The sequence below is a fragment of the Gadus macrocephalus genome, chromosome 14 (assembly GCF_031168955.1).
Source record: "Gadus macrocephalus chromosome 14, ASM3116895v1".
In the NCBI taxonomy this organism is placed as follows: domain Eukaryota; kingdom Metazoa; phylum Chordata; class Actinopteri; order Gadiformes; family Gadidae; genus Gadus; species Gadus macrocephalus.
In genome coordinates, this window is record NC_082395.1 from 6063934 (window position 1) to 6084782 (window position 20849).

Consider the following 20849-nt stretch of genomic DNA (forward strand, 5'->3'; position numbering starts at 1 on the left):
GAAGGGGCGGGGCTTACGAACAGGAAGTGTTGAATACCGCGTGGCTACGCTGTCAGATGTAAACAAAGAGCTGTAGCCTTCTCCAAGCAGCCAAATAAACTATATTTGATAACTTCATTTCGCAGGGATAATGGCTTAATCTTACGGAATCATTTGCAGCAACAGAGGTCCCATGTTGTCATTGTGTATAAATGTCTGCTTTGGCCATTATTATCAGGGTTGGCGTGTCAAATCGCATACCTTGCACGTCAACGCGGGGGACAACAATCTTTAACGCTTTCAAGCATAACATCCACGGAAACCTGTTGGGACGAATTTGATACATATCCGTTTCCATTGCGATCTTCAATCTGTTAAAATAACTCGTTTGGTTAACTATTTTGATTAGTTGTTCAGTAAAGTAAACTTGGACATCGGACTGTCACGTGACCCAGATAGCCTCTCGCTCAAAAAATGGTTTCATATCTGCATTTGCATTTCTTGACCGTACGAAAATGAAGTTCTCGCAACTTTTTGGGCGACTTAAATCTGTAGTTATTGGAATGATTCATGTCCAAGCCATGCCAGGTAAAGCTTTATTAAGAACTACTGTTTTCTGATTTGTTGATTATCATCCAAACGTTGTCTTTGTACTTTGAAATGATTTAATATTTTATGCCATGCTGTATGATATCCCAGGTACGCCTTTGAATAAGATGAACATTTCCCAAATTACCTATGAGGCATGCAAAGAAGCAGAGATATACCTAAATTATGGGATTGTAAGTAGATGCATTGCACTAAGAATGGTAAAGAACAGCTATCAAATAGTATGTTTGATTTTAAACAAAACCTCTGAAAAAAGTGAACAGGAAATAAGTAAAGTTTTGCCTCTGTATTCCTTTTTAGGATGGCTTGATCATTGAAAACATGCATGATATCCCCTACTCCTTATCCGTGGGGCCCGAAGTGTGTGCCTCCATGACAGCAGTGTGTACCACTGTGAGGGGCCTCTGTCCTACTCTGCCCCTTGGAATACAAATACTGTCTGCTGCTAACAAACCCGCCATAGCTGTGGCTCTCGCTTCAGGTACAACACCCGCTACTATGTTTGAATACATCTGTTCTCTGTTCATGCATCTCAGATGCATGATCATTTGTTGTCATTCAAAATCCCACATAATCCATGGATGGGTTTTTTGTAGTTCACCCACATGTTGCTCTATATCCGTGTTTTCGTCTGGTGCCTTTTTATCAGGTCTAGATTTCATGCGAGCCGAGGGCTTTGTGTTTTCCCACGTGGCGGATGAGGGCCTTTTGAATGCATGCGCTGGGGACCTGCTGCGGTACCGCAGGCAGATAGGAGCAGAGCATATCCAGATCTTCACTGACATCAAGAAGAAACACAGGTGTGCTCACGAGAAGTAGGGAATGGGAACATGGGAATGAGTTGGGAGTCCGATTCCCTAGGCGAAAGGCCCTGGGTTTGGTGTCCATAGCCCAACCTTTAGGCCTCCTAGATGCCTTGGATGCAAAGTAAATCACACACTTTCAAAATACCTCCATATTGCAATAGCTAAACATTGTCTACTACTACAAACAAAGACGTATGTCATTAAGAAGCCTTTTCACAGGCCCGCTAACCACTGTATAACATGCACACCATCTAGGTTGATGCTTGAATAGGGCCTTGTCTTGGTCTTTCAACAAGTGTGTTTGTGTGTTTGCTTTCCAGTTCTCATGCCCTGACGTCTGATGTGAGCATAGAAGAGACAGCGAAGGCCGCCGAGTTCTTCCTCTCAGACGGCATCATCGTCACGGGGATCGCGACCGGGACGCAGGCAGATCCACAAGAACTCAAAGGTGGTTTTCACTAAAAGATGACGTGTGTAATTACTGTCCTACTGTGTACACTGTCTTTCCAATGCCTCATGCAGAAGTTAAAGATAGTTTAGTGGTAACGGTGACACGCAGCCCAATGGTTGTGTGTTTGAACCCCTGGATTGTGACTGACCTAGGGGTCGTGCACCGTAGTGTCATGTGATGAAGGGTACAAGGCCCTCTCACATGTGATCAAAAGGATTCGCCTTTGATTTAAGAAGCACGGGAAGCACTCCCAACATTCCTGATGTAACTCTCATGTCTGCCAGCCAGAGGGCCTCCGTGAGCGTAGCAGGGTTTGAAATCCAGACTTGGCGTCAGCTTCAGAGTTGACATGGGTTGTTGTTAACCAATAAGGCTGGCGGAAATATGGTTGTTGTGCTTTTGAGATTGTGCTTTCTGAGGAAAGCATTTGTACAGATACTGTACACAGACCACCACAGGCATGCTCCTTGTGAAAGTTTTAAATGAATAACTAAAATAATCTATCGAGTTTATAATTAGAATATGAAACATACTGAGCACATAGTGACAAAAACAAAGTTCAGTGACCATATTTGGGTCAGTAGGACATTCAAAACCTCTGACTTACCAACAGTCTGTGATAGTTAAATTTAAATTGAATGTGGGCAGGACAACCTGTTCAACGTGTGAAGCATACTGTACAAACCTGGCTGTTCCCCCATGATGTGACACTCCGACTTAGCTCGCCTGCGTACAAGGCTCAGTGTCCTTGGGACTTTCCAAGCTAATTTGGGCCTCTGCATTACTATTTAAAGCCCCCTGACCAACCCAGCACTTCAAAATACAGTATATTTCTTATACACAAAGACAAAGACATGCAGGCAAGAGCTGGGAGCAGGGATCAAATCACAGTGTCAGGGAAGTTAGCTTGTACAAAGTCTGAGGTTCCCCGGGTGCATTTTTGCCAAAACCTTAACGCTTCTGGGAAGTATCCTTCGCATACGTGACAACTGCAAGAAACCTGCACGAGTGTCAGTCAAAGAGAGAAGAGTGCCAACACTTGAAACATTTACATGTAAGGTTGAAGTGGAGGTCATTTGGGATACCGCTTGTGGAGGAAAAATAGGTCACGTTGACCCTTGTTCCCCCGCATGAGATCCATTACATCTGGCTATAGCTGGCCGATGCCCTTTTGTACAATACTTGGGGGCATGTGTGTTGGGTTGCAAGGGCCCTCAGCTGATTGGAAGGTTTGTGATTTGAAGTGTTGTTCATCTCTGTGGTTGAGGTTAATGAGCTATATACTGGCAAGGGCCCTGACTTGGCTGATTCTTGGCTTGGGGTCTTTGTGGCTGAAGAGGCTGCGGAGGGTAAGGGCCCAGGAGAACTGTGGATTTGACAGCTGCTTCATAGTGCTTTCAGAGTGTGCTTATGGAAGCTACTTGTGAACACTGTATACCATTTCAAACTGCTATAGCAAGTCATGATCATAATTCAATAATGGCTTACTTTTAAGAACATATATGCTAGTTGCATCCTTTTTCAAAATCATTTCCGAATAGAAAAAGCATAAAATAAGCTAAAGAAATCTTACCAGTTAAACAGACATCAAGAGATTCCATATCAAGAATGATTCCAAATATTGTTGTTAACATGCAGTAGATAAATGACAATATGGTCATCTTTTTGTAATGATCCATTCAGCGGTTGCCCTGAGTGTGAACATCCCTGTGCTGATCGGCTCGGGAGTGACGTACGACAACGTAGATCACTACATGGACGCAAACGCCATGATCATTGGCTCTCACTTCAAGAAGGACGGCCACTGGGCCAATCCTGTCGACCAAGAGAATGTCAGGAGATTTATGAGCAAGATCCAGCAACTTCGAGGATAAGGCTGTTGGGTGGTACTGACTTCTTATTTCCCCAGGTTGGAATGTGTCCAAGTGTTTTCCTTTCGTAGAAAATGTTATTGTCTTATAAGTTGTGTGCTTGGATGATCACTTAACCTGTAGGCATCCTAGAGACAGATGCCTTATCCCCACCTACTCCTGTATTACCTTTATCACAATTCACTGCAAGATGCTATGGATACAAATAACACTAAATAGTATAAATTGTTTTTTTCACTTTATATTTTCTCAATAAAATGACACCCAGGCCACAATTTAAAAAACAAGATTTATTCGATTTTTTTTGTACATTTTTATAAATATTCACAAATACAAAACGGCTGTACATAATACAATTTCATACATTATGTAAAGGCTTCAATGATGTAACATGTTAAAAATAAGAATCCACTGAAAAGTATAAAATGGTATACATTCTGTAATCTTTAATCAGAATTCATTTTAATTGCAAAGACGTTTAAACATTAAAATGACAAGTTATGTTTCTTCACATATCATCATTTTTGTTGTTTTGTATGTTTGGTATGAAAAGCGCCTGTAACGCATAATCTAAACACATCATCTAAATGTAAGGCACACAATATGATACACATTAAAGATAATGAAGAACTATAGTATCAACGTTCAACTTCTAACTTGGATACCGTTCACACTTAATTTTTTCCTAGTGACTAGTACTATAACTACTTAATCTGAACAGCTATATGAGAATTTGATACTGTAGCAGGATTTGTACTGAATCACACATTTCTGCTTCCACTTCTCAGACCTGAGCAAGAAGAAGAGTGTTTCCTCTGCAGCGTGGCTCATACAATGTTCCCGAAAACATTTGATGCATATGGTGAAAGAGTGAAACTGCCGTGTACCAACAAGAGGAAAACATGTTCATGCATACACAAGGAACGTTTGTGTAATAATAATTTTTGGTAACCATAACCAATAAAGGTTTTTAGATGTAATCTGGCTAGCAAACCCAAGTACGTTCATGTAAAAAAATAAATGATCCAGCAGTACATTGAGCGATTTGCCCCCGGGTCAAGGGTCAAAGCACTGTGCCGGGCCGTAAATCCACATGTTTGACACACAAACCCACCCCACCCACCAGGCCAGGGATCAGGCTTCTAGTAGTTGTAGAGGCGCTGGCCCGGCTGCTTGAAGTATCCGTAGCGTTTCTCGCTGGGGGAGAAGCGTGTCTTGACCAGGTTCTGCCTGTTGAGGGCGCTGCGGCTCATCTTGTGGCGCTCCCCCTGGCTCTGGGACCGCTGGAGTGCCAAAAGCTGGACTGCACTCGTGAGGGGGATGCCCCAGGCAGCCAGAAGCCATGAAATGTGCCGCCGCACCGCCACTGACCTGTTGGGGAACACCAGGAGGGGGCAGTAGTGAGCTTTGAGTAACGGTAAAACAGTATCGGATGTGGGGAGGATCTTGCTAGACTGCGTTATAATATCCATCCGTCTCGGAGGTCCGAGGACGTTGCCTAGCGACACGCACAAACACGCCCCTTTTCCTCGGACGGCGAACTCGCCATCTCGGTGGAAACTGGTGACCGAGCAAAATTCCGAGACAGAATTCAAGATGGCTGCGCCCATTGTGACTTGAAGTATGAACTGTTTTCATTGTGCTTTGAACACTTTGGTGGTTTAAATGGTAATTCCAATCACTCGTATTACTGCAATACCTTACTGCGTCCGTATCTCTGCCTATGTACACAAATATATTGTATTTGTGTACAGCACTTTGGTCAACTACTGTTGTTTTAAATGTACTATATAAATAAACTTGACTTGACTATGGCCTATAGCCTACTTATTTTGGAGCGCCTGGTCCTCAATGCTACCGCGACAACAGCTTTCCGGGTGGCGTCCATGTTTTCCTCCAACGACCGAGCGAAATAATAAAACGCTTGAAGTGTGGGCGTGGCGTCAGATCCGAGATCCGTCGCGCCTGGGTTGTTGTCACGCCAGGGTGTTGTTCTCCGGGGCTAAATAACGTTAAATAACCTTTTCTAAGCTATAAAAATGGTTACTAACGTGTCGAAATATTTTTCTATTTCTTTGTTATGTTAATTCAAGCGATAAATACGTTTATTTGTCTATAGAAAATAATCGGAGGTAACTTCCGTCCAGCCACAGTACTTCCGTCACGCCAGGGTGTTCTGTCTGTCACGCCAGGGTGTTGTTCTCCGGGGCTGCAGCTGGACCCTACTCGAGTCGGTTCGCAGAGAATACTCGGAAGCAACATTATAGACAACGGAAAGCCAAGGCAGGAAAGAGATGACAAGTAAAAATTGTATCAAAAGAAAATACATATTTGTTTATATTGGCATTATTGGTCAAGTGCAGGACACATTGAATCAATTGGCTTTTGGACGTCTGCAAACTGTAACTGACTTGAGACAGTATGTTTTGCTTTGCGTTCGTGCAAATGTAGTAAACGTACCTGGCCGTGTCGCCTTCTTCATCGCAGGCCAGACCCTCTCCTTCGGTGGTCTCACATCTCCTCTGGTACACAGACATGCTAGGGTGTTCAATCAACAGGTTCTCCAGGGGGTCCACCAGCGGCACGGACAGAGTCACGTCCTCTGTGCATTGATACGTACATAATAAGTACATAATATATCCGTGCAAACAGCTCTGTAGTATTTCTGTCATTAGTTGGCTGTTACAATATTCCATACGGCTGCAGTGAAAAGCTGATAGTTTAGCTTTTCTTTTTTTTTTTTAATTTTCAGATGATTGTGTGAATCTTCACCTGAGACGTTGACTATAACCCAGCCTCCCTCCTCGAACTCCATCAGGTCTTCATAACTTTCTTCACCAGCTTCAAAGTCTTCAGCGGCATTTCCAAGGAGATGATAAAGAATCTTTCCAATCATTTTTTCACCTCTATCACAATCTGAAAACAAAGTAGTTAAAAGCAGAGGGTAAAGGGTTGATTATTGGTCGTTTGGTAAAACGACGATCTTTACAGTCTATGATCATCATGTGAAATGGCTCCCCTTGCGGTCAACCCGGAGCGATTGAGAGAAGCCTCCAACAAAAACATTTTGCCACTCCCCCGGACTCAATGGTCAGCATTTCGATCTTGGCTTCAACCACCACTGTCAATTGCTTGTTTAACGTCAGCTGGGAAACCCGAGTCGCTTCGAGGCAGACGATCGGCTGAATTACCAAGGGCTAGGGGCCTGGAAGTAAACAAAGTTCAGTCTCACGAAATGGCAGTGCCCCAGCTGTCACGTCTCATGGAAAGTTAGGTTAGCTGGCTTGTAGGCCTACGTCATCAGCCCGATTGTATAGTTTAAACCCTCATTTGTATTTGCTTGTTTTGACGAGATGGTTTTCATCATTTCGTTTTGGAATCCACTAGATTTATTAGTAAACATTTATTTGCATGTTCGAGAATGTCCAGCAGAAAAACACACCATTAATTGAATCGCAACATTGCAATTCGTATGCTTTGCTCAGCATACTGAAAAATCGAATAATTTGATCACTGTATTCAAAGTAGTGTTCAGATGATTTCATAGAGATATGCCCCTGGATATTTGTAAAGCTTTCTAATGCTATATTAGGGCAAATTAAAATCAATCCATGTCATTTGGATTTTCATTCACAGAGAGCAACAGCTGAATGAGCCTCCTTGTTTATCGTCTATCGTCAAAAACTGTCTACCAAAGATACAGACCCAGGATTATGCCATATTGTTAGGCTTTTTGCAGTTCAACAGACACACAAAAGCGAAATGGCTTTTTCTGTGCAGAAAAAAACACTTATTGTTCGAATCGCCCGAATCAGTCCAATCTTTGGTGAACAGGCGGATTGAAGAACAATAGGCAGCAGAATTCAAACCACTTCCCAAACCACAGGCCGACCCCAAAAAACACAATAGAAATACAATTGGCTTTCTGTTGAGAAAATGCTCATGCCTTACCTTTCAATTATACCAAAAAAAGTATATATCCTTTGAAGCGCCCTCACGTTGAGAACAGTCTTCAGGGATTGTTTTTATCTTTAAGTTGTTTACGTGCCCGAGTGCGTCCCCATATACCGGATACGTCACAAAGCCCCGCCCCCAAGGCGTCTGTGTTTACGTCCACTGCTCTCACCTCTCAAAATGACTCATTGTTTCGCAATGCCTTGCATTCCTGAACAGAGACGTAAAACTCACAAACATGTTTTGATCTCTTTCTCCTCTTAGCACAGGAGAGACGCACTTTTTTGTATTATTATGGCTTCATGCTCTTCTGTCCTGACCTCTCTGGCCCTCATTATGCCAATTATTAAGTATCCTTTTTTGATTGAATGTGTCTAACCCTTTTAAACAATTGATTTTTTAAATTATTGTAGACCATCGATTGAATTGTTCTACTTTGTAATAGGTTCTAACTATTGCTAAATCTGAATCCAGTATATGTACCGCGGTTAAGACCAAAAAAATCAAACCTCTGTTCAATTTTTTGAACAATAATAACTCAAAATATTCGACTTGCGTTATTCGACTTTGTGTGTTTTTTATAATGTGTTTATGATATTTGACATTGGTGAGGAAGCGATATCTGTATAGCCTGCTCTCAACGCGAAAGCCCATCAACATCCTGGGTTCCCCTGTCATCGATCCCATGATGCATTGCTGCTGAACAGACTAAAGTTTCCAGTTAAAATCGAGTTGAAAAAGGTAAGATTAATTTGTGTATATTCAATACTTTTGTACTGTCATAACGAATCGAATGTGTTCTTCGTTCGGTTTGTGCTTTTATGACCATGCCTTACTATCCCTACTTCCACACATGTATCTCACCACTGCCTTAGGTATCAAACCTTGTCTGGTTTGTGTTCTTCTTACTTTATATGTGATATTTTATGAACTGAAAATCGAGTAAAGAAAGGATAATTATTCAAAGGGTAATCATAATGTGGCTAGAGCTACTGGACCCCTATTGTGTGAATTCGCTTCAACATATTCTCTTGCTTTCTACTCGGCCTTTGACAACACTAAATGTGGATTTATCAACTGTTTATCTAACCTTTGTTTTTAATCCTCAATATATATTACGGTCTATAGAAATTGTCTTTCTATTAAGTGCTCTGTGGGATTGCCTACTTAACAAATTATCCTTATTTTTCGTAACTTGCCGAACTTGAAAACGAAACCTTACCAGCAGATGGCAGTGTGCAACCAATAATACAATAAAACTCAAGTTCATGAATATTTTTTACACTTATAATGTAAGGATATTGATAATAGATAATTTCCCAGCAGCTCTTCCTAATGTCGAATTCCAATATGTCATGTTTATTTTTATTTGCATGTACATTTTTTTGTTGTCTCCTGTTATTCCAGATACTGGCATATTCCTGGTGAACTGTGAACAGAATACTCATAGGTGATGTACTCTATCTTTCTAACTCAGCTTTTCGAAGTCTATATTAAACTAACATATGTGTGGGGTTTCCATCGATATTTGTGTCACATTTGGTGTTGTTTTCAACTTCAATTTTCCTTTTTATAGGGGTGACATTATGCCACATGATGTGAGTGGGAATAGCCATTAAAATTATTGTTATGTCACTAAAACACAAGAAAAGGCAGATTTCGAAACAGCTTGTAATGGCTATCTCAAAGTTATTGTGAAAAGGGATAAAGGCAGTTGTACTTGTTTGTTCTGAATGATTACTAAAGTCACTATGGATTAATCGGACAAAACAATGATCCTTGATCAGAAGTGATTAATTCACTGCAATGCTAATATCCCAATAAGCAGTACAGGGTACTCAGTACATTAATCAATGTAACATAAAGTTAAAACGTTTGTTGTCTTATTTTATCTCCCCAAAACCCCAATGCAGGGATGTCTCCACGAATGGAAGACGTCATGCGCCTCTGCTGCGATGTCTCGGCTCAGCAGAACATTAATATTACATTTCGGCAGTCTACCAAAGGAGCTATGATGGCTGGAGGGTGTGCCTTAATAGGAGGGCTGCTTGGCGGGCCACCGGGAATAGCCGTCGGTAAGAGTCTTCTCCTAAAACCCCCAAAACACATTAACGCCATTCAAAGAGCCGGGAGTGCTCTGATGCCTAACTGAAATGTCCTCTGATATGACCTCTAGGATTAAGGATGTTTATGTGCAAACATTTATGTTCTAGAATCATTTGCTTTCAGTCTAGATGCCCTGACAATAATCAACCAGTCGAGTCACTCATCGATATCCAAATGTATTATTGTGAGTTTATTGTCTTTTTCAGTCTGTAAACCTTTTTAAAAACTGCTTTTTACAGTATAATACCTGATATCTTAGGCCCCTTCCATACTGGCGAAAACAATCTTTTTCCCCTCCGTTTTCCTTTGATGCGTTTCAGGAATATCTCCGTAAAGACGGAATCATTGCGAAAACGCATCTAGCTGTAGAGACACTGTAGTACATATTGAAGGCCACTCTGTGGCGCAGGTTCTCCACCAATGAAAGAAGACAGGCGGAGAAAGCAGTTTTTAAACCTTTTAGATTGAGCAGAATAAAGAATACTTTATAATGTACAGTTAGTAGGATTTATCAAGGGGCTGTATTTAAAGCTACAAAAAGAACACTAATCAAATCAAACAAAACCAATTCGACTGAGGTTCCCCTCCTGGCGGGGGGGGACGACAACGTCATCGTCTGCGTGTTTGGCGTCCACGCGAATCCGAACACGAAAACGCATAGGGACGTTTTAATCTTATCCACCCTGGGACCTGGTTTCAAAAAAGTGTGTTATCGGCCACCGAAACCGCCCGATCCGTCCGGACGGTCGGCCCAAACGCGCTAGACGTACGCGTATTCACAAATCGTTTCTTTGGTGCGCGGGGCCTTAATCTCAAGCAGAATAAATGAAATGAATATCGGGTTGCAGGCGGTGCTGTGGGGGGCCTGATGGGCTGCTGGGCGACGGCAGGGGAGTTCCGGCCCCTGCCCCAGGTCCTGATGGAGCTGCCTCCCAGCCAGCAGAAGAAGCTCACCGCCTCCGTCATGGCCATCCTGAGCAGCCTGGACTGGACGGATGTGGCGCAGGTCGTCGCTTTGGTGATGGGCAACGCCACGCTCCAGCAGCAGGTGACCGCGGCGCTGCTCAACTACGTCACCAAGGAGCTGAGGGGGGAGGTCCGTTACGGAACTTGAGCGAGGAGAGATGGCCCCCAACCACGGCTTGGTCCTCCGGCCTACATCCAGGATGGACAGATGTCTTCAGCAAGACTGTGCTATGCCGCTATATTTACATTATATAGCTGTTTATAGCCGTTTGTTGAATGTGCCTAGAACGGGTTAACTGGAATTTAGAAGTACCCCTGTTTTACCACCAAGGGATGATGATGTTGATGACCCTATGGTGACATCACCATAGTGTTTAAATGTGGGCGATAGGGTTTAAATGTGGTCGATAGTGTTTAAATGTGGGCGATAGGGTTTAAATGTGGGCGATAGGGTTTAAATGTGGGCGATAGGGTTTAAATATGGTCGTTAGTGTTTAAATGTGGTCGATAGTGTTTAAATGTGGTCGATAGTGTTTGAATATGGTCGATAGGGTTTAAATGTGGTCGAGAGGGGTTTACATGTTTAAATGTGGTCGATAGTGTTTAAATATGGTCGCTAGTGTTTACTTGTGGTCGATAGTGTTAAAATGTGGTCGATAGGGTTTACATGTTTAAATGTGGTCGATAGTGTTTATATATGGTCGATAGGGTTTACATGTGGTCGATAGGGTTTACATGTGGTCCATAGTGTTTAAATGTGGTCCATAGTGTTTAAATGTGGGCGATAGTGTTTAAATGTGGGCGTTAGTGTTTACATGTGGTCGATAGGGTTTACATGTGGTCCATAGTGTTTAAATATGGTCGATAGTGTTTAAATGTGGTCGATAGTGTTTACATGTGGTCGATATTGTTTAAATGTGATCGATAGTGTTTAAATATGGTCAATAGTGTTTAAATGTTCTATTCCCTCACTCTCCACCTCATCCCTAACTCTCCACCTCAAGCTGGTGTGTAGTGAGCGTTCTGGCACCGATTGGCTGCCGTGCATCACCCAAGTGGGTGCTACATATTGGTGGTGGTTAGTGAGGTCCCCCCTTCACTTTAGGCGTCTTTGAGTGTTATTAATTATTATTCTTCTTCATGTTTAACCTCTGTTTTCCTTTTATTCCTAGTCTGTTTTACATAGTTTTGAATGATGACTATATGCTCTGTAAGGTGACCTTGGGTGTCTTGAAAGGCGCCTCTAAATTAAATGTATTATTATTATTATTATTATCACTCATGGGAGTTTCCACCCAGATGTATGTCATCCTACCAGCCTAGCTGACTGGATCACCTGGTAGGCTGGTAGGCTACATCCATCAGGATGTGACCTCCCAGGTGTGATGATCCTGAGGGTTGGTCAACTCAAGTCTTGGGCATATCTCCAAAAACAACACAGGTAGCTGGCACAAGCCAGGTATCCGAGTGCTGCATAAAAAAGTGAATTAGTTGCAATTAAATAATCCACAGACTACTATTGTGGCTTGGCTGAGGCTATATCTGCTTCAGTGGTTGTTATTGTGTTTAGTTTGTATCAGACTGATGAAGCACTTTAAATGATACTTGTGGTACCATAGTTTAAGGCTTCACCTGGATGAGTTTATATATGACCATATGTTATTCTATATGGTTCATAATGTAGCAAGTATTATACATTTAATACCATTTGATCATATATATACTTCAGTACAATTCTCCTTGACCATTTAGTTTTAAAGATACATTTAGTCTTACATTGGTTTTGTTGATCTAGTTGAGTTATGAGAACAGGCACCACCTCCACAGGGTTATGGTTTTCAGTAAAGGAGAAGTCTGGCATGTAAAATAGTCTAGAAGGCATCTTGACCTCAATGATAACATCTACATCACAGCACATTACTTTGAACAGTGGCGCAACAGATTTTGCGATGGAGTTTTCTGATTGCTTTTAATTTCCTTCCCTTTTATTTGAAGACGATCATGTTTTAATAAATACTTAGTGAAACACTTTCTTTTTTTATTTTGTTATTGATTTAAGTCAATCATCAGATGCTTTTATCGAAAGTTATGCATAAAATAATCTGCCTAGAATAGAGTTTAGTGTAAAAAATATTTGATAAAGAAAATACTTAATTAGAATGCTTGGTGGTCATAGGAATCAAAAAAAACAATAAAGATGCATCACATATCTATATGCGCTTTCAGAACTGTTGAGCGGAACAGCTGCTAAACAAAATGGATTTAGCTCTAGTTGATTCAATGAACCGGTTATGCACCATGACTAAATGCACAAGTGAGTACCAGTAACCTTATCATGTTATTACAGTGGATTAAAGCAAGTGCCAGTAAACCCTTTTAAAATTCTGTCAAAGTGATGTCTGTGACTTATCAGTCCTTATATAGAAGGGCAAATAAGAAAAGCAAATAAAAGCTAGTAAGGCTTATCGATTTCCGGTAACTTGCCTCTTGTGGCATCCCATGTATTGCGCCATGCACTCAGCTATAATAATAATAAATTGGAATTATATAGAGATTTTTCGCGCACTTAAAGCTATGCATTGAATGGATGTTTAATTAAGCAACCTGGTAGCCTAATCTATAGGTTCCCCTGAAAGGGCCGGTTGTAACTGTAAGACTACATAATTTAACTATTCCTTAAGATATTGTTAAATAACTGTCTGTTTGATTATTATATATTCAGGTGCATAAATATACATTGCATACTTGTACATGCAATTACATACATTTGAATATATATGCAAGCAACTAAGAAAATTGCTCTGTTATATTAACATAAATCCTTTTAATTTATCAAGTGAAGAAAACCAACATAACTCAATCAAAGATCAAACTGTTCAAGTGAATAAAAAAAAAGTAATATAAGTTAAAAAACATAAGTTATTAAATAAACGTTACTAAGCTCAAAAACTTGTTTGAGGACTGCAGTCCTACCACCTTAATTCTGTGTAGGGTATGTCACATCTCAATATTCTTAGCAACCTCCTTCAAAAACTGCTGGAACTGGCGCTGATCCAGGCCACGAGCCTGAATCACTGCCGTATAATGACCAGTTGTCATTTTATCATCCAGTTCCAGAACCATTTCCCACAGGGCTTTTTGGTGGGGAATGCAATGATAGGTTATCAGAGATGTGTGGCAGAACTTTTTTGCATTTTTGTCTTTTTTTTGTACGATTTTCAAATTCATTTGAAGCTACTGCGGGCCACATAAAATGAGTTAGCGGGCCTGATTCGGATCGCGGGCCTTGTGTTTGACACCTCTGCCCTAGATCAATCCACACTCCCCCTTTAAAGTGCATTTCGAATAGATTTTGTAAACTACTAACTATTACAAATGATGCTTCTTGCGACAGACATGGTTGGGAAACAACTTCCTTCGCCACTTCAGTGTACATATATATTTCTCAAGTCCCGCTCTGTTTTGTAAATCTTTTTAAAATAAAAATCACATAAGAATGTCTGGAGAATTGTTCATTTTCCCAGGCCGCAGGTGTGCTGGCTCCATAAATACGCACGGGGACCAGGTTTATGGGAGTCCAACCTGCTGGGCCCTTGGGAGTCCATCCCCGACCCCCTCATCATCATCACTGACTTCCAGGCCCTCCCCCCTGCTGTCCCCCATCCTTTCGGTCCTCTCCTGCCCCTTGAGGAGGCTGGTGTGGCACCGTTCGCACACCCTCTGGGGCTCGCGGCGGTGGATGTTGGGAAGCACGGCCTGCTGCTCGGAGCACGCCGCGCACACCAGGAAGCCGCAGTTCCTGCAGTGGTGGCGGCGCTGGATGAAGGAGAACTTGTTGGGACATCGCATGCACATGGCCGACACATGGTCTGGGATCCAGGTGGGGGCGAAGGGTTGGAAGGTGGAACTGTGCTGGCGAGTGGCGGCGCCCTGCAGCAGGCGTTCGCGGCACTCGACGATGCGCTCCATCCAGGCGCGTTTTTCCTCGGGGCAGCCGGCCGCCACGTAGAAGGACTTGAGAGGCGTGCGGATCAGCCAGTGGTTCTCCATTGGTGGGCTGTCCTCGTGGTCCTCCAGCTCGATGTCCTCTACAACCATAATATAGATTTATATTATTTGAAATCCTTTTAATATATCTTTAAAAACGAAGATTATATCTTTATCTCTCTCTGACACACACACGCACGCACACACACAAACACACAGTGTCTCACCTAGACGTACGATTCTCCGGTTCTTGTGCCACTGACACGACGCGACGACTGTGCCGTACACCAGCACGTCGTTGAAGAGGAAAAATGCTTTGGGCTGATTCCCGCGGCGGCTGCGCTTCAACAGCCGTCCCTCTCCAACCAGCACCCTGCCAGGCTTGCAAAGGGGCCTCGCACCGGGTCCGAACGAGCGCTCAACCGCCTTGATGCGGGCATGGTTCACCTTGGTGAACGATCGGTTGTTGGCTGCCATGACTTGACTTGCACTGTTAAAAGTCTAGTGTTAAGACGTTGAGCATCGAATGCAGATCAATGAGGTTGTGTGGACAGGTTGTGGTGTGCAGTACATTTCAAGACTCATTACGAGGATGTTGGCACACCATGCTCCTCCCCCAACAAATGACAACCCTGAACTCCCAAGGAGGTCAAATTCCCCAAAATGTCAAATCTTCAACCGAAGGGTAAAAATAGGTATTCATCATTATTTTACACATCAGATTACTCAAGAGTTGTCACATATCTACGTCTCCCATATCTACGGTATATATATATATATATATATATATATATATATATATATATATATAAGTATATATATGTCACATTTGATCATATATATACTTCAGTACAATTCTCCTGGACCATTTAGTTTTAAAGATACATTTAGTCTTACATTGGTTTTGTAGCTCTAGTTGGGTTATGAGAACAGGCACCACCTCCACAGGGTTTTCAGTAAAGGAGAAGTCTGGCATGTAAAATAGTCTGTAAGGAATCTTGACCTCAATGATAACATCTACATTACAGCACATTACTTTGAACTGTGGCGCAACAGATTTTGCGATTGAGATTTCTGATTGCTTTTCTTTTGCTTCCCTTTTATTTGAAGACGATCATGTTTTAATAAATACTTAGTGAAACATTGTCTTTACTTTGTTATTGATTTAAGTCAATCAGCAGATGCTTTTATCCAAAGTTATGCATAAATAATCTGGAACATTTAGATGTTGAAGAATGTGCTGGTTTAGTTGACTACCATAAAAAAAACCTTGAATGCATTATAAGCAATGTCAGGTCTGTCACCATCTCCCATCGCATTAAATCTGACAAAAGTGATACCTTAATGAGGCTTCTTACTGAAACTTTACTTAGACCTGATATTTAAGTGTCTTCATGTAATATACACCCACAACATATATTACTATTGATGAATACACCAGAGCTATCTGTGAACTATGAATTGAACAATACAAGACTTTAAAACATTTGTTGCAAAAAATAGTTACATTAATGTCTCCTTTTTGCGAAGAGTAAGTTTCCATTCATAATTGCAAAAACAAAGCAAAAATTAGCAAGTACAATGTTGTATAGCAAATGTCTATAAGTCTTAAATCTGACACATTTCATGTTCAAAATAGTTGATGTGAAGCTGCAAACTCTGGGGAAAAAATTATAATAATCCTACAATTGGAATAAATAAAAAAGTCCTGCTGTCCTCTGGTGGCCACTAACAGTGGTACGGCCACACAGAAAATAAAGTCTAACAGTACTGTTATTGTTGTCAGTTTTTCAGATGGATAGCCTAGAGATACCAGGCATGAATGTGGGCAACACTGCTCAGAAGGATTTACTATGTGTATGCCGTGCTCAAATCCTTAAAGGTACTTTTCCTCGAGTGCGAACATGCAGATCTAGCTCATCTTATTTCACACCATGGTGCCCAACTACAATCAAGACGCATAGTACACTTGACAACAGCTGGGGCCCCAATACGGACAATTCAACTCATGGCTTCCCAATACCAACAACAAAAGGATTCGGTACACAAGCACCAACTTCACCAGTCCACTGAGGCCCATGATAGCTTTGGTTCCAAGGTCCTCCCTCCAAGTCCAAAAGTGAGTAAACCATGACCGCCGTCACAAGTCAATGCTGCCCTTGACTTTAAACTTCTTGACCGAGCGCTCGCTGGCGCGGTACTGAAACTTGCTACCGTAGATATGGGAGACAAAGCCGTTGACTTCTACTGCAAACACGCTGTTCTTCTTGGGGATTACTACGTACGCAAAGACAAGAGTGGAAAGAGGGCAGGGAGGTGGATTAGAAGAGACACAAAGTTATTATATTTCTTTAAACAAGCTTCTCTTGTGAATTAGAGAGTTTATAAGATCGGACCACAAGTTTGAACAGGACTCACAGTCTGTGAATAAGAACCTAGATCATCAGTCCCAGAGATATTAACTGAGACATCATCTCAATGATTGCTCTGTTCAAAAATTATCTACTTATACTGCAATCGAATTTAATATTTCTAATACAAGTATGTGCAGCCATGTAGAGCTGGAGTTCTGCCACAAGTCCTTACCTTTAAGACGATCCTCCTTGGTGATTATTTTAAAGATGTGCTTGAACTCCTGGACGAGAATGCCTGTGGCGCCAACATAGGATGGGCACTTGGACCGGACCACTGTGGAAGGAGAATCCAAGTTTATGGTTGTAAATCAGTGGCCTAAACAATCTAATATGTGTGAAATGCAGCAACAGAACACTAGGGATGGAAGATGTAGCAACAAATTGGAATCAAATACAGTGTCCATATCCCAGCGAGTACTTTTGTATTAATTTTGTATGCCCTTACAATTGTCTACTGTTGTAGCGATATCAGGATACACTTTTAATGTTATATCCACTGGGGACAGTTTTAAACTTCAGATGCATCCATTTTAAATGCATTTGTGTTAGTCTAATGTTTAGTGCAGGGCACTTATCTTCAGTAGAAATAATGACCAAAACAAGTCTCTCAAGAGGAGTTGGTCTCCTCAGAAGGTAAACGCTGCTATACTCACTCAGACTCATACTGGTGATCGTGTCTTTTAGTTTGATTATTCAACTGTTATTCAGTGCCTGAATATGTGGCTGAATATCCATCTTTAAAAAGAAAACCGACCATGCTATGCTGGCGTAAATTAAGCTTTTGATGTCGGGACAAAATACTGTATGAAAGAGGTCAGGACCTTCCTTGTAGGCGCCCACAATTGTATACAACTTGAACGCCTACCCGAATCACTCATCCAGTGTGGAGCACCCACTTGGAGGAGAAACGGCTGCCAGAAGGCCCAAGTAAGAACACCACACACTGGCTGTCAAAGTCGAGAGATGCGGATTGATGAAACTATCTAATTACAGACCGGGGTATGATTAGGGGGCCATGTTGGTTCAAGAGCCGGGTTTGGAATTTAACCAGGGCATCAGGGTCATCACCCTTCTTTGGCGGTGAGTGCAATGGGTTGCCATGGTGATCGCAGGGAGTCAGGACCGGGGTTTAACGTTGATTAGGAATCGAACACCCTAACCACGACAGGTTTTTCCAGCGACAAGGTTCCTGGGGCGTCGGGGGCCGATCATGCTAAATCGAAGATGGATAGTGAATGGTCAAGTGAAGCCTACCTGTTAGGATGGCCCCGTGGAAGTCTGCTTTCAGTAGCTTCTGCTGGATATGTTGTGGATTACTGTAAAATAGAATGAGATTCTCACGAGAGACGCAAAGAACTAAATCTTGCGTATTAAATCTAAGGTTATAAGGCCCAAGGTCAAACAAAAGAATATGAAATCCAATCTTTACCTCGAATGTCTCAATCCGTTGCATATGCTGATGATGTACTGTTTCCATAAGTCATTCAGGGGTAGAAAAAGCTCATATCTTCAAAGAAAACATAATGGGTATTATATTCAAAGCACATTGTGCAGAAGTACATTCTGTAATGCATGCCCCCATCCCAGAAAGAGCTGTTTTGTTTAAATTGATGTTTCACACAAACTTGCATCTTGAAGTTTGACTCTTCGTTATCTAAATTAATACACACTAGAAGGGTTTTATTGATATTCAAAATGAACACAAAGTATGTCTCACAACAACAGAAAACAGTAATAAGTGAATTGGGCAATCCATTTCCAGTATGTTACAAATAGATTTAGCGTATGCCGCATGGGCTGATGAAAGTTAATCTTTTCTTGGTAAACTGATTTCCTCTATATTTATTGAACCAACCTCTGGTGTTCCGGCTTGATGTCGAACACCTTGAGTCTCCTTTTCTCCCCGGCACTCAGTGCCTTGCTTTTCCTCTTGGCCGTGGGCCGTTTTTCCCGGGCGTACTCCAGGACCTCTGCTTTGCCCTTCCCCTCCTTGCTTTTCCTCTTGGCCTTGGGCCGTTTTGCCCGGGCGTACTCCAGGATCACCGCTTTGCGGGACAGGGCTGTCTCCAGGAACGGTGCCTCCGACTGCTTCATGCTGTTCGCAATGAACGCACGGGTGAAACGCTCCGCCACCTTCAGTGTTTTATTCTGTAGAAAGAAAGAGTAGGCCTCAGCAAGGTTGGCGAATACACCCCCCCCCCCCAAACACACAAAATACATTGAGAACAACTTGGGACTATTGCGAATGCACATTAGTATTTCACATGCACACATAGCCGTTACATGTGACATACAAGATTAAAATTGCATTAATCCCTCCGCCTCGATTAAAATACAAATATATACTATAATATATATATAATATAAACTAATATAATTCTGCACGCAAGAAAGAGCAGGTCAAAGCAGGACGATTACACCCCCCACAACATCCCTGTTCAAAAGAAAAAACATGGAGAACAACTTGGAACCAATGTGAAATACCACACATAGATGTGCCACACATCTAACTTCAGTTCGTCACAGAGATAGTAGTGACGAAATATAATCACTACGATAGTAGTGATGAACTGAAGGATGGCCCATTAAGGCCACGTTTATACGTAGCAGGGTATTTATAGAAACTAATATCCCCCCCCCCCTCCGTTTTCAAAAATAACATCGTGCACACAACATCGTTTTCAAAAAAGTTGTCGTTTAAATCAAAACGCATAAATACGCCGTCGAGCGCCATTATAACTATGCCAAACCTATGGGCGGCATTGTAGGGAGAAGGATAAAGCCATGCAAGCCAATCAGAATCAACAACAAAGAATAACACGAGCGTCTTCCTGTAACAAACAAACTGTAAACATAGGGCGCTCATATGACGTTAAGCATTTCCTGGCGCATAATGTGACGTTTCAGAACCTAAAACCCTGTTTCTCATGGTTTCTCCACGTTGACACGACAACACATAACCACTGTTTTCAGAAATCTCCACTTTGGCCGGAGTTTTTTTTTTTTTTTTTTTTTTTTGAAATGATCGTTTTCTGTGACAAAAACTGCGTTTTCGTGTAAATGAGAGGCCAAACCGCGTGAAAATATCTGCGTTTTCCCTTCGTGTAAACGGGCCCTAAGAGATTTCGTTTCAACAATAAAAAAGTAATGACAGCTGAGGATAATTGAATAATTAAGTTTGAGTACTTACACCAATACCAATAACCTCTCCCACCTCGGGGGGATTCTTCAACTGCAGAAGTCTCTCTGCAAAAAGAGAAAGTTACTGAATACTGTAAATAAACGACATGCCCCGTCACTAGCAATAATAGGCTACGTTAGTAATGCGGAATTAAACATCTCACTTGATACACGAAAATACCAAAAACGCAAATATATAACAGAAGGCTTTATTAAAAAACTCACCTTCCATCGTTGTGTTTAGGAAGTGTCCTTTATCTCATCAAAATAGTTACTTTAGCAATAAGGCGAAAATGTTGGCATAATAAATAACTAGTGAGTTGCAACGGCAGCATGGACGGCAAGTCGGCAACAGAAGGAACTTCTTCCGTTTTTACTTTGGTTTTAGAAAACAACTGCAATGGCGCATCATCGCCACCTACTGTTGGCAAGTACCGGCTTGGTAGGGCTTTGCTATGTTACTCCCATTTGTGCTGAATGACAAAAATGTTTGGATTTCTGTTTTTTATTACCTTGACTGATTGAG

At 41.8% G+C, this 20849-nt stretch overlaps 5 protein-coding genes across 7 annotated transcripts; 2 read left to right on the forward strand and 3 right to left on the reverse strand.

The window, feature by feature from the left end:
• The first annotated feature begins 36 nt into the window (after positions 1-36).
• Positions 37-4999, forward strand: zgc:162297 (uncharacterized protein LOC555865 homolog). 2 transcript variants are annotated; one of them, XM_060072199.1, is made up of 7 exons: positions 37-567; positions 679-788; positions 889-1069; positions 1238-1388; positions 1715-1842; positions 3529-3810; positions 3855-4999. In XM_060072199.1, exons 1-6 carry the CDS (start codon positions 495-497, stop codon positions 3717-3719), a joined length of 834 nt encoding a protein of 277 aa, XP_059928182.1. In that variant the 5' UTR covers positions 37-494; the 3' UTR covers positions 3720-3810; positions 3855-4999. The 2 variants fall into 2 exon arrangements, with proteins under 2 accessions (XP_059928182.1, XP_059928183.1); XM_060072200.1 differs by having other exon boundaries at positions 38-567; positions 679-761.
• On the reverse strand, positions 3992-6624 carry si:ch211-260e23.9 (uncharacterized protein LOC555795 homolog). The gene is made up of 3 exons (XM_060072203.1): positions 6489-6624; positions 6177-6318; positions 3992-5087 (listed from the first exon to the last, which is right to left on the reverse strand). The coding sequence occupies exons 1-3, from the start codon at positions 6610-6612 to the stop codon at positions 4859-4861; spliced, it is 495 nt and encodes a 164-aa protein (XP_059928186.1). The 5' UTR covers positions 6613-6624; the 3' UTR covers positions 3992-4858.
• A 1303-nt stretch (positions 6625-7927) lies between these two features.
• Positions 7928-12773, forward strand: LOC132472539 (protein C19orf12 homolog). Its single transcript, XM_060072204.1, has 4 exons — positions 7928-8411; positions 9078-9120; positions 9584-9745; positions 10625-12773. The coding sequence occupies exons 3-4, from the start codon at positions 9586-9588 to the stop codon at positions 10888-10890; spliced, it is 426 nt and encodes a 141-aa protein (XP_059928187.1). The 5' UTR covers positions 7928-8411; positions 9078-9120; positions 9584-9585; the 3' UTR covers positions 10891-12773.
• A 773-nt stretch (positions 12774-13546) lies between these two features.
• On the reverse strand, positions 13547-15460 carry plekhf1 (pleckstrin homology domain containing, family F (with FYVE domain) member 1). The gene is made up of 2 exons (XM_060072202.1): positions 14957-15460; positions 13547-14830 (listed from the first exon to the last, which is right to left on the reverse strand). Exons 1-2 carry the CDS (start codon positions 15204-15206, stop codon positions 14310-14312), a joined length of 771 nt encoding a protein of 256 aa, XP_059928185.1. The 5' UTR covers positions 15207-15460; the 3' UTR covers positions 13547-14309.
• A 334-nt stretch (positions 15461-15794) lies between these two features.
• pop4 (POP4 homolog, ribonuclease P/MRP subunit) lies at positions 15795-20759 on the reverse strand. Of its 2 annotated transcripts, none has more exons than XM_060070769.1 (7): positions 20549-20759; positions 20334-20389; positions 18999-19291; positions 18573-18650; positions 18398-18459; positions 17316-17417; positions 15795-17006 (listed from the first exon to the last, which is right to left on the reverse strand). In XM_060070769.1, the coding sequence occupies exons 1-7, from the start codon at positions 20553-20555 to the stop codon at positions 16870-16872; spliced, it is 735 nt and encodes a 244-aa protein (XP_059926752.1). In that variant the 5' UTR covers positions 20556-20759; the 3' UTR covers positions 15795-16869. The 2 variants fall into 2 exon arrangements, with proteins under 2 accessions (XP_059926752.1, XP_059926753.1); XM_060070770.1 differs by having other exon boundaries at positions 18999-19238; positions 20549-20718.
• Between the last annotated feature and the right edge of the window lie 90 nt (positions 20760-20849).